The sequence below is a fragment of the Urocampus carinirostris genome, chromosome 1 (genome assembly GCF_059441175.1).
Source record: "Urocampus carinirostris isolate Australia breed hairy pipefish chromosome 1, RoL_Ucar_1.0, whole genome shotgun sequence".
Classification (NCBI taxonomy): Eukaryota; Metazoa; Chordata; class Actinopteri; order Syngnathiformes; family Syngnathidae; genus Urocampus; species Urocampus carinirostris.
The window spans coordinates 39,892,962-39,905,573 of NC_142349.1; the positions used below are offsets into that span (position 1 = coordinate 39,892,962).

At 40.8% G+C, this 12,612-nt stretch overlaps 1 protein-coding gene across 3 annotated transcripts in view; it reads right to left on the reverse strand.

The window, feature by feature from the left end:
- Nucleotides 1-12,612, reverse strand: part of prkcab (protein kinase C, alpha, b) — a 150,893-nt gene that overhangs the window by 28,901 nt on the left and 109,380 nt on the right. For all 3 annotated transcript variants that reach the window (XM_088338837.1, XM_088338828.1, XM_088338845.1), the window contains 3 exons: nucleotides 4,922-5,078; nucleotides 4,641-4,775; nucleotides 4,256-4,349 (listed from right to left, as the gene is read on the reverse strand). In XM_088338837.1, coding sequence (XP_088194963.1) covers nucleotides 4,256-4,349; nucleotides 4,641-4,775; nucleotides 4,922-5,078 — 386 coding nt within the window. The remainder of the gene's footprint in view (nucleotides 1-4,255; nucleotides 4,350-4,640; nucleotides 4,776-4,921; nucleotides 5,079-12,612) is intronic.

Sequence of the window (12,612 nt, forward strand, 5' to 3'; positions counted from 1 at the left end):
TTTTTTAATAGTATATTTTGCATAGGCATGCTGTTGTATTTTAGTGTGCATTACTTTTCAAGTTCATTGGTCTTTCCTGTATAGTTATGTGTCCGCAGATAAACGTTATTAACGCCTTTGTGGCAACCTAAGATCCTATCGGGCAGGCTGTACTGGGCGGGCAGACATGACCTTTTCTATTGGGCGAGGTCGTGAACCACTGCTACCTCCCAGTACATGCCCTGCAATCAATCAGATCCTGGGAGTTGTTGCACCTAAGGCCAATCCACAAACTGCCCAGGGTGGAATACTTATGCACAGCTTTACAGAGAGAAAACGAGGCTGACCAGGCTGGTGAAGTGAACGCGCCAGACCCTCCATGACTCCAGGGTAAGTGGCCGGTAGCTGAATCATTTTGTCAGAAAGGATAAGAGAAAATCTCCTTTTAACAGAAGTGAAGACATAGCAGAATCCTGACTTTGAAGTCTTGAGTTGTCGTGAACTGTACATTTCCTTTCGCCTAAGTTGTTCTCGCCCCAGGAATGGGAGACAAACGGACCCTTGCCGAAAAGGCTCCCCAACCATTAAACACCTACCTCCGACCGGAGAAGAATCTGAGTTTTTGGACTTTAAAATTGTGGATATCTAACTGGTATGCCGATTGGGGAAAAGAAACTCACTGGTTTAATTGATGATTTTTCTTTGGGAGTGCGGAGCACAGATGACAATGATCTTTTGACATCAAGACAATGGCGCGGCTGGAAACGAGTGACGCCGTATTCGACTGATTCTCGGCACCCTGCAGCAGTTTCCACGGCAACTGTACTGCGTCACGAAAAGGTGCGAGCATTTGAGGAGAGGCAAAAGGCAGGTCGGTTTATCAAAAGAAAGATGAAAAATCAATATGGAGCTATGTGTTGAGACGGGCTAATATTCCCTCTCGTGCTGCTACTCAAACATGAAGAAGAATTGCAATAACAGTGTGCCAACACATTTTTCAGTGCTTTAACTTCAGGATGATATATTGTAAAATTGCGAAAGTTTCTGACCTGACGTTATTTTTAAAATATATACACTCGACACATACATTTTCATTTGATTCAAGATAACAAACAATCTGTACAAATATACCGTTGCAGACTTCCTTTTCTTCACTTTGGGTTTTCAGGACAATAAGTACCATGTTTCATGTCTAGTGTCCAATTTTACATTTTTTGTATGTAATTTCGATGTAATTATCCTGTCTGAGCGTGATGACTGTTGAGGAAAAATCACGTTTGCTGGAAAATGGAAAAAAGACCGCATATGTAAACCAGTTTAGCTGATTTTTTTTTCATTGAATCTATGTTAATCTCCGTTCCCAAAAAAAAGCTGCTGTGGGTTGAATTTGAAATATATATAAAACAATATTGATTGCCACTGTGGTTAGTTTGTTTCTCAAAAGTTCGGAAAAACAACCGTTTCATATACTGTTATTAAGGGGCCGGTCACACAGACATTTGCGGCTGAATCACGGCAAAAATTTTGCGTTTTTTTTTTGCCCGTGGTTGCCCGCCATGGAAAATGCGCAAAATTGGCCAATCCGCTGTTCATCGGTGGTATGCCCGCAAAACACGCTGGCGACTGTTCCGCTTCCTCATCGCGTCATTTCTGCGTCATTTTCTCGTGTGGACCACGGGTATAAAAGCTCTCGAGCCGGTGTTAAGCCCAAATCCGACTCCTACGCAACACCCCCAACCTATCCCCCCCCCCCCCCCCCCCCCCTCGCGTGAACGCGCATTCTGCTGCGATCGCTTTTTACTTTTTCATCCGCGTTAACAAACGCATTTTGTAGAATACGATCGCACTTTATTGTTTAAATAAACGCGTTATATAGACTAGGGATCTCCCAATTGTTATAATTAGCTCACTTTATTGTTTTAATAAGCGTTTTATATAGAATACGATCGCTTTTGTTGGAAGCGCAGCAGAATGCGCGTTTACGCGAGGGGGGGGATTTAACGTTCGATTACGTTCACAACAAAAACGAAGACGGAATGGTTTAAGTTGTATTACATTCCCAACAAATGCAAGACGAAGTGGTTTTGGTTATATGTTCGCCATTACATTCCCTAAAAGTGAGATAAAACGAGGTAAAAGTGGGGATGCGAATCTCGACAGGGATGCATTTCTCGGGTAACACCGGGCTGTAGAAATCATAACCGCTCAAGACACAGTCCAGTGAAGATCAAGATTTCAAGCTATGGCATCATTTTTATTTTATTATCTTGAAAAGAAATGTCAAGAAATAAAAATGGATTAAGACGAGGTCACTACGCTGACGGGGATCCATGTTCACCCCCTTGACGTCTCGAGCACAACTGAGTGTGCTCGGCAAATCGCGCTGTATATACGCAGAGAAAGGCGTTTGACTGTCAAACGCGTAACACGCTAATTTCACGTAATAACACCGCGATACAGGCGCAGAACATGCTATTACCATGCTCCACCCACGATTACCTGCTGAAATTTCCCGTCCTACCCATGTGTAACCACGCCCTGGCCGCGGCCAGAGCACGTCGTTCCGCGTCATTTCTGCGTCATTACCTCGTGTTGACCACGTGTGCGTCACGCGGTTTAACACGTGCTCAAACTTTTGAGCAGCTCAAAAGTTTTGAACGCGGCCAACCACGTGAAAATTTCCGACCGCAAGTAAAGCACTGCTCTATCTCGTCTATATGGCGGTCTCCAAACGTCCAACAGCGCCCAACGGCATCTGCTTCACGGCCAGAAATTTCTGGCCGTGGTTCAGCCTCAATACGCTCGTGAAAGGCTGTGTACCCGCGCTCTAAAGAAACGAGCAGCGCAAAACTTCTTCGCGCTGCCACCCGCGCGCGCATTTCCGACCTCGTGTTAAGCACCGCTGTATCTCGTCTTAATGGCGAACTCAAAGCGTCCAATAACATTTCTGGCCGTGATTCAGCCGCAAATGTCTGTGTGACCGGCCCTTAAGGTATTCATCAAGTTTTTGCAGTTTTTTACTTTTGCACACACTATATGTTCTGTCTCATCTGAGATTATCTTTTCCATTCACTGTCCATGTCTCCCCAAGTATGTTTCAGGTTTTGTTGTTTTTGTGAGCTCTATTATCCTTTGTTCGGGTTGAAGGAGCTGGTCAGATTTTGAGTCATTTTGGAACTCTTTTACTCATCATCATTGCAACCTCTGTCAAGCTCTTTAAGGTATGCGTGTCAGTGCGTGCATTTCTTGCACACGCTCAAATAAACTCTTTTTTCACCTTTTTCATCTTTCGTGGGGTTACACTTTGCTTTTGGACTGTACTTGAAACAGGCCTTTTCTTACTTTCACAATTTCATGCTACACTAACAAATAGAAACAAAAAAAAAAACTGCAGGGACGAACATGAAGTCAATCCTTCCTCCTTTTCATTCTTCCTACCGAATGAGTTCTGCCCTAAACAGCTTTGTAAAAGTAAGATAAAAGCAGATAGACATGAAGGGAAAAAAAGCATAATGGCTCTTGGTACTCGGTCGGGCATTGTTAACACATATTTAACAGAGAAAATATTCTGCTTTCAATATTTTTATGGGCACCTCAAACGACGCACCCACCTTTAATTCAACTCCCCTTTTTTAATACACCACTGCCTCATGTTTGTGCTCCCATCTGTTTTGGGTCCAACCACGAAACACTGTGACAAATGTTTGTTGTGTAAACGTGAGGTTTAAATTTGGAAAGATAGGTCCTATAAATTATAAAACAAGAAAGATAGATAAATTTGATATAGGGTACTAATTTCTATACAGCTGATTATAAATTCCTCAGGATGGTCTGCAATGTACATAAAAACAATGGATATTTACTTGCGAACTGTTTGGTTATGTATACTACAATTTAGTATACATCTTTTAATCAATTTGTGGAGGTGTACCTAGCTTTACACGACTATTTAAACAGCTAAAAATGCATTTATTACTATTGTCTAAGTAAAACTGTAAACTCAAATATTTAAGTACAAAAAAGCTGATTGCATAATGCAAGTACTGACTTAAACTCTATGCTGAAAATTTTGAAACCATTTTATGATAAATGTGATCAAAAAAGTCGTCATATTGCCATCAATTTCAGCATAATAAACCGATTAAACTGTAATCTATAAAAGGTATTTTTTTCGTTCTTTTACTTGTAAATAAGACCTAGTTGACCTTTTTTCCAAATGTTTTGTGATGTAAACAAATACAGCATCCGACAAACTGTCCCTTCTACCTGTCCTCACCTCAAACTTTTGACGGAGCTCCAAATCCACGTCGTCCACCTCCGGGATGGGGACGTTGTAGTACTCGCCTTCTTCTTGGTTTAGCAACTTGTACCTTGGACAAACAAACACATATTTAAAATATATTTGCATGCAACAATAGGAATTAATTAAACTGAAAAAACAAACAAAAAACTGAAACCTTAAAAAGCCCAAAAGTAGTGCACAGACAAATCTTGTAAATGTACAGTATTCTGTCAGAAGAAGCAAACCAAATTTGTTTTAGTAATGACTAGTCTTGCCTGGAAGTCACCCTAAGGAACAACTGTTAAAAAAAATATTTGATGCCAATTAAATTTTAAAGCCATTAACTATAAGTACTGGCCAGAAATGAAGAACAACTGACCATCCGCACGGGTGAGATTTGATCAACTCGGACACTCCAAACGACATGGCTCCCATGAAGTCATTCCTCGTGGTCCGATCCCAGTCCCACACCTCGATGGACAAACGGCGGTCCTTGTCGGATACTTTTAGCTTACTGAGCACACCAAGTAAAGACGGGACAGCCAGCATCAAACAATGTTTTTCAAATGTGATCTTGGAAAAAACATCTCATTTCAGCACCAGTGTAAAAACAAGCATACTAAAATAAGTATGTGCAGTGTAAATGGGATAATGACTCACAAGGTGAAGGATTCATTCCAGCACGGGTTCAAGGACGAACGGATGGTCCTTGTCTTTTGTTTGGTTTCGTTCTTTGGGTCGGGTATAAGCTTAAGTTTAACATAAGGGTCCGATAAACCGTTAGGATCCATTGGGATCAGGTTCCTGGCCTCACCCACTGCAGGAAATACAGAAGCAACGAGAAAAAAACATTTAAACAAGGTGGAGAAATGGTAGCATAAACCTTTAAAAAGTAGATGACAGTGTAATCTTTAGGAGATATATTAAGGGACACAAAACCAAGTTTGCGATAAAACCCACGCAGCTCGGCGAATACAAGTTAGTAAAAGGGATGGGCACAAATTTCAAGTTAAAAGATTCTCCACAGTTGTGGGGTTTCAGGCCCAGCTAGGCCTTTTCTACTGGTCTAAAAATATCTGAATTATGAGATTAGATATATCCATGAAATATGAAATACATCCATGAATACTTATTAAAAAATTAAATTGTCTGTCAGGTTCCTTTCATTGCTTTATTTTTTTTTTACAGTGCATACGATTTAAAGCAACTGGGCGTTATTGTAATTTGATAGAATTCCCCCCTAAAGTCACACAAATCTAGACCCGACACCATGAGATCGCCTTCAGTCTCGGTACAATCATGGCAGCGTGTAGTTCTGATGTTCGAGGAGGCAGAACCTAGTCCTGGAAACTGATGGATTTAAACTGTAAATAAATTATTCTACTGTTGCTTATTTTCTTTGTCAACTGTGTGCCATTCTTGTTTGTGTTTGTAGAAGTAGGAAACAGTATGTTCACTAAACAGCCGACACCTAGCTGCGGCCAGATAAGGGACATTCAGCTCCTCTCTGACCGCAGGCTCGCATAGTTTCGTTTACGATAGAATATGCTTACGATAACATGTTGTTGTGTAAACAGGTCTCAACTGTTTATTTTGTCACCCCCCCTCCCTTTAGCAGAAGAGACCTTATGTAAACTAGGGCCTTCCGAACACAATAAAAAGGCAAGGAGAAGGATACTTTTTTAGAGTGTCTAGTAGACTGCAATAGACAGACTATGGTCATTTCTCCTTGCAAGTAAGAAAAGCAATGTTCACGTTCTCTGTGTCTTTTTTGTATAAAAGTTTTGTTAACATCTGTTGGGTTAAACCTGACAGAAACCCGGTCTGGTTCCGAATCACTGTGTGCAGGGCATTGATGCTGGAACTGTCTGTTGGTCCTTTTGTTGTCCCGAGGGCGCATTGAGATTGCTGGATTGGCCGCTGGTTCAATCAGCTTGGAAGTTAGCAAAGCAAGGCTCTCTGGTTACTTGCTCACAAGACTTGCTCAGAAAATTTTCTGTTGCAGGACAGGACTTATTCCTTTGCTGCTTGTTCAGTTGGAACATGACTAGCTGTCTTACAAAAAAACCTTTTTGGTCACTTTCTCAGCTCGACCTCTTGTCTCTTTGTTGGCCTAAAAGAATTAAAATTCACGTGCTGGGACTGGTTTGCTTCCACACGTCTCCTGACCCCTTGGAGAAGAGGGGCTCCTAGGCGGCAACCTAGGGGACTGGTTGTCAAGGCAACCTGAAAGGTCCCTTTGTTTCGCAAATAGAAGATAAACAAACCTCACGCCCAGTTGCTACTAGAAAATTCAATCACTCTACATGATTGAATCAAAACATAGTATTCCCGTGTTTGGCATTGATTCATCATTTTCTGACATTGCCAACAGGTACCATACAAATGTACCTGTTGGCAATGTCAGAAAATAAGTTCTGCTTGAAAGTGAACTCGTAGGAACTGTTTCAACATTGTGTTCTATCTGGGGGGAGAAAGAGAGCCAGAGGAAGATGGAGGTAAAGGGGTGGCCCTTCCCTCCAATGACAATCAGAATGGTGACCCAACGTTGAATGGTCTACAGCAGAGAGAATCGTACCATGTAGTAATTGAAATGTGGCTATATCCCTAAATTATATATATATATATATATATATATATATATATATATATATATATATATATATATATACCAGAGCCATATCCCTCTAGTGGGAGGTGGCTAGAGTCAGGAACACGTTCATATTTCTGACTCTTTCTGGGAGATTGACACAGAGGAGGGGATTCCCAGCTCCCACGCTCAACCCAACTGATGTTTTGGGAGTCATGAGGTGACCAAACCCCCCAATTCCAACCCCTAATGCCGAGCGCCAAGCAGGGCGGCAATGAGTACCAATGTTGTATGTCTTAGGTATGACTCGGCCGAGGCTTGAACCAGTGACCTCCCAGTCTCAGGGCGGGTACCCTACCCCAAGGCTACTGAGCTGATTTAAATAATAATATTCCAATTTTATGAAGTTATTCTTGATTTTTTTAGTATATGTTGAAGCTATAGCTGCAGTAAAATATTTAAAGCCAAGTTTGAGGGTGGGATTAATTCAACCTACTGAAGGCCTTTATGCTTAATAAACTGCCCACCACTGGTAAAAGAGAGGGTTACAAACTGCGGCACAAACCACACAGTGGCGCCACCATGTTTTGTTGTGTTGCTGGGACCTTTCACCTTTATTTTCTTATTTTAACCTGCACACTTCCATAGAGTGGTACAACTGAATAGTATTGTTTGGTCTTCATTAAAGTAATAACACAGAGACCTTTAGCTTTCTGCTTTTATTGCCTAGTGGTGATCTACCACAGCTGCTCTTGGGTAAATCACGTTTCAACTGGGGTACAGTGTCAATTGTTTGGTGCAAACATCACAGCGCCTCATGCTGGCTTCAAACCATCGGTTTGTCTTACATCACGGGTGCCTAAATTTACAGAAAGCTTAAAACTAGTGAGGGCGGACTATTCAGGCTGGCATTCTTTGAAGAGTATTAGGCTTTGTAGCGTATTATGAACTGACCGATAACGGATAATGGATAATGAATAACGAAGATAGAACAATAACCCTTAAAAACCCAATTTAATAAATTCACCCTCCTTGAAAGTTTTGAAGAGCTCGGCAGCAGCATTGCAACTTTAAAGCTTGAATTCATAGAATTTTCATTTGACTCGCACAGTTTCGTGAAAAAACGCTGCTGCGCCGTTAAAACACCTTCCAGATGCTGCACCTTTTCACAGCGTTTGTTTCCAGGTAGCTTTTTGTTGTCAGCATGTTTCGTCTGGCAATGCCTCTTGATATTAGAGTTTATTCTTTGAAAACAGCCACAATATCATGTCAAATAAGGCAGACAGTATTTTTGCGTTTCGGTATAAAAAATACTCTAATTTCCACTTGTCCTGGAAACTGTGTTGTCCCGGAAGCGGTCAACTTTCCTTTTTTAAAATGTTCACGGAGAGCCAAGGGCGAGCTAGCCAAAGTGCTACTGCCATCATTTGGTGAAATGGTCAATGTTGTTGTTGTTAATTAACAAATGTATTTTATTCTGTGGTCAACATTACTGGCGGGCCACATTGTATCATTTTATGACAGAGAACATGGGCCAGTAACATTTTTATAGCAAGGCGTACATAGCCCCCGGGCCGGACTTTGCACATGCCTGTCTTACATCCTTGAAGAAAGGAGTCAAAGCAGCAAGGGAATCGATGACATCACCAATATTGTACTACTTTTCCGTTTATTTAAAATTAAGAGACACCCTAAGGCAAACGACTGACATTTGCCTGTGCGATATCTGACAAATGGGAGAGGGAAGAGACCTGTTACATAGCAACAGCAATGGGATGGAAAAGAAGTGTGTATAATGGGGGCTTGGGTGATTGTGGCGAGAGGGGATGTGTGTGTCATGCGAGAGCTTTCCACCTTCACCATGGTGACAATATCTACAGTAAATGGTCAGAGAGGCACCCCTCTTTGGACATAGCACAAAAGCAGGAACAAATGGAATCCTTCAAAAGGATGTAGAAATAAGCAAGTGTTATTATAAAGCATGTTTTTTCCCCCCGGCATCTATTATATTACAACTATTGTTATATCTTCCTCTTCTTCCAAAAGCTGAACTCCAAACCTTTTGTGGATTCCTTTAAATAATAACAACAAATATAAGTAATACACGCATGAAACAAGAACGCGTCTGAAATAAAGAAATATCTCATCAATGATTCCGATAGCCCATGCAGAGCAATTTAGCACCAACAGAGAGCAGCGTAGTCAATTTAAAAAACTGTCAACGTCACAAGCGTTCACCTTTACCCCTTGCTTGGAGAATCAAAGTGACTTCCATTCATAATAGATAACTTGAAAGTCAAATCTAGCACATTGCTACCACGACACAATTCCCACACATTAATGATAGCGACCAATATTCGGAGACACACACACTAAACAACAGCAACCAGGACAAAGAAGCTCTACAGACCACGTTGTCGTCTCAAGGCTCCTTCCTCTTGGATAACATTGCAACATTTTGCAAAGAAACAGGTTAACGCATACAAATAATACATACTCATTCAAAGTAAAATGTGCAAAAGTCAAGTCCAAAAAGTTCAAACCTAAATGCTGCACATTGCATGCTTTCTGTGTAGGCAAACCAAATTATGATATGCAGCGTTGGGCTCTTACCTTAAAAAAATAGTAACTAGTTACAGTTATTAAATATTTCATTTAAAAAGTAATTTAGATACCGCCAAAATTACTGACACCAAAAAAAGAGCGTTACACTCAATGTAACAATCTTGTTTCAAATTACTCACATGGGACCCTTAAAACTGCTTTAAAATCTCTGCATAATAGAAGACAGAGAAGAAATTGTGTACTCCAACTCTTGGAGGCAGTGAACCCTTCATATTTTTTCGCTTGTGCCATCTTGAGAGCTTCCAAACACTTAGCCGAGACACTCCATATCAATTTTTTTCTCCGGGCTTCAAAACACTCAAAGATTTCCCTCTCCATTTCTGGGTACTGTACAAAAGTTTTTTTTTTTTCCTCCCAGATATTGTGTATTGCAAAAATAAGTTGGTACAGTGTTACTTTGTATGTACGGTAAATATGAACACGCCCTCCCTTCAAATGATGTTGTTGGCGGATTGAGGGTTGAATGTGGAAACGTTAGGGATGCAGGAAGATTGGAATACACGATCTTTATTTAATGAGTAGCGGCATAACGCAGTTATGTGCCATGTAGTAGCGACAGTAGCTTTGCGGAAATTGTGTTAATAACTTATTTCAGTACTCGGTACAGAGAAAATAAATTGTGTTTTAGGAAAGCATTACTTTGTAATGCATTAGTCCCAATACTGAATGTATACTAAGAGCCTTCTGCATCAACCAGCTGGTTGAGATGGGAAAATTCGTCCTTTCTGTCTGTGACTTTGAAACAATCGTAGTTACTGCATATCTTTATTTTGGATGTATGTATGAACAGTGCGAATTGCGACCAACAGTAACTCTTGTTTGAATGTTTATACCGCTTGTTATTTTGTCATTAAAATGGTGAAAAGACTTAATCAACGACTGAATGGATCATTAATCACGCCGTGGGACATTGCAGTATATTAAATGAAAGTCGTATTTATTTCTGAATAAGATCCTATCGATAAATATAAATCATAAAATTGTACGAAGTAGGATTCAATTATATGGGTTGACACGTATGAAAAAAACTGCAGGAAATGCAGCGCAAACAAAGTGAGCAAATATTAGAGCATTTATTCCACATCCTTGATGCATAACTAATTATTCATGGAGTACATTAGATTCTCTGATTAAAAAAAAAAAGATCTTCATACTATTTATTGGTTTAAGGCACTGTCACTGTTCCACCACCTTCCAACAGAGGGCGCCAACCGGGTTTGGAACCAATCACCAAACCCCTGTCTTCAATTATCTTTAGTCAAGTCAAGTCAAGTCATTTTTATTTGTATAGCCCTTAATCACAATAAGTCTCTAAGGCAGGGGTGGGCAATTAATTTTTATCAGGGGCCGCATGAGAAACCTGAATTGTGTCAGAGGGCCACACACTTTCTTTCATTGTAAAATGCTCAAATTAAATATTTTGAATAGCTGATGCTGATAATCAGAAGAATATAGCACTCTGTAAATATTTATATTAGGCTATGTGAAATTGTCGTGTATTGGTTAAATAAGAAAAACAATCATTGAACCAGTGCAATTTATTTTTAACTTGTTAATTTCCACAAACAATAACTTTTAATGTTCTTCACCTCATGTCACCTCTTCAGTGAGAATAATCCAGTCTGTTCTGGGCTTGAACAAGAGCATTGAAATCCGGCGGAATGTCTGAAGTGGCTATGCGAAGGACAGCTGAGAGGTGGTCATCAGTCATGGAGGATCTATGTGTGGATTTATTAAACTTCATAACTGAGAATGTCTGTTCACAACGATAGGTAGATCCAAAGAGGACTAGGATTCTCTGAGCATGCTTCCTCAGGTGTGGAAAGTTCTCCTCTTTGAGGGAGGAGTAAAAATCCAGCAGTGAGACTGACTTGAAGTGATCTGCCAGAAGTGTGTCAGACTGCAGATCTATGAGTTCCATCTGAACTTCACTTGGCGCATCATCCACACTGCATTTGAAGGGAGAAGAGACCATGTGCATTTCACTCTCAAGAGTTTTGAAATCTTGAAATCGCCTTGAAAACTCTGCATGCAATGTTTCTAACATGGTTGAGTACTTTTGGAGGTGATCGCCTGATCTTTTGGCTTCCTTAAGTGTTGGCAAGAAGGTCAGAATGTTGTCCTTCACTTGGCTTGAGAGAAGCTGCAGTTTTCTCATAAAAGCCTTCACTGCACTGTACATCTCATGCACAAAAAGGCCCTTGCTCTGCAGTTTGACATTAAGTTCGTTCATTAGTGCAGTCACATCCACAGTGAATCCGAGGTCTGCCAACCAGTCTTCATCTGAAAGTTCTGAGACGTCATGACCTTTCTGAACACAGAACTCCTGAATCTGGTCTCTCAGGTCCCAGACACTTTTCAGAATTTTGCCAAGGCTGAGCCACCTAACAGTGCAGTAATAGCTTATGTCACCATGTTCAGCCTCATTTTCCTCCAACAAAGCAACAAACTGTCTGTGATTTAAAGCTCTCGCTCTGATGAAGTTAACTATTTTAGTGACAGAATCAACAACATGTTTCATTTTTAACACTGTCTTACACAACACTTCCTGATGTATGATACAATGCAAAAATGTCAATTTCTGATCAGGGTTCATTTCTGTCACTTTATCCTGCATTCTCTTTAAAAGTCCAATATTTTTCCCGACAAGATTTGGACAACCATCTGTTGTCACACCTGCAAGCTTGTCCCATTTCAGTCCTAACATGTCCATACATGCATTTACCTCTCTGAACAAGTCATTACCTGTGGTTGTCCCTTTTATTGACTGCATGGCTGCCAACTCCTCCGTGATTTGAAAGTCTGCGGTTATCCCACGTAAGAAGATGAGCAGCTGGGCGGTGTCACGTATATCGCAGCTCTCATCCAAAGCCAGAGAAAAAAAGTCAAAGTCGGCCGCTCTTTTCTTCAACTGAAGCTCTAAATTTCCCGCGATGTCCTCAATCCGCCTCGTTACAGTGCGTCGGGAGAGTGAAACGTTCTCAAACGCGCCCTTTTTTTCTGGGCATATCAGCTCAGCAGAGTCCAATAAACACTCCTTAATGAACTCTCCGTCGGAAAATGCCTTACTTTTTCTGGCGATTTTATGAGAAATTACATAACTTGTCCTGACGGCTGCATCTCTGGAAGTGTGAAG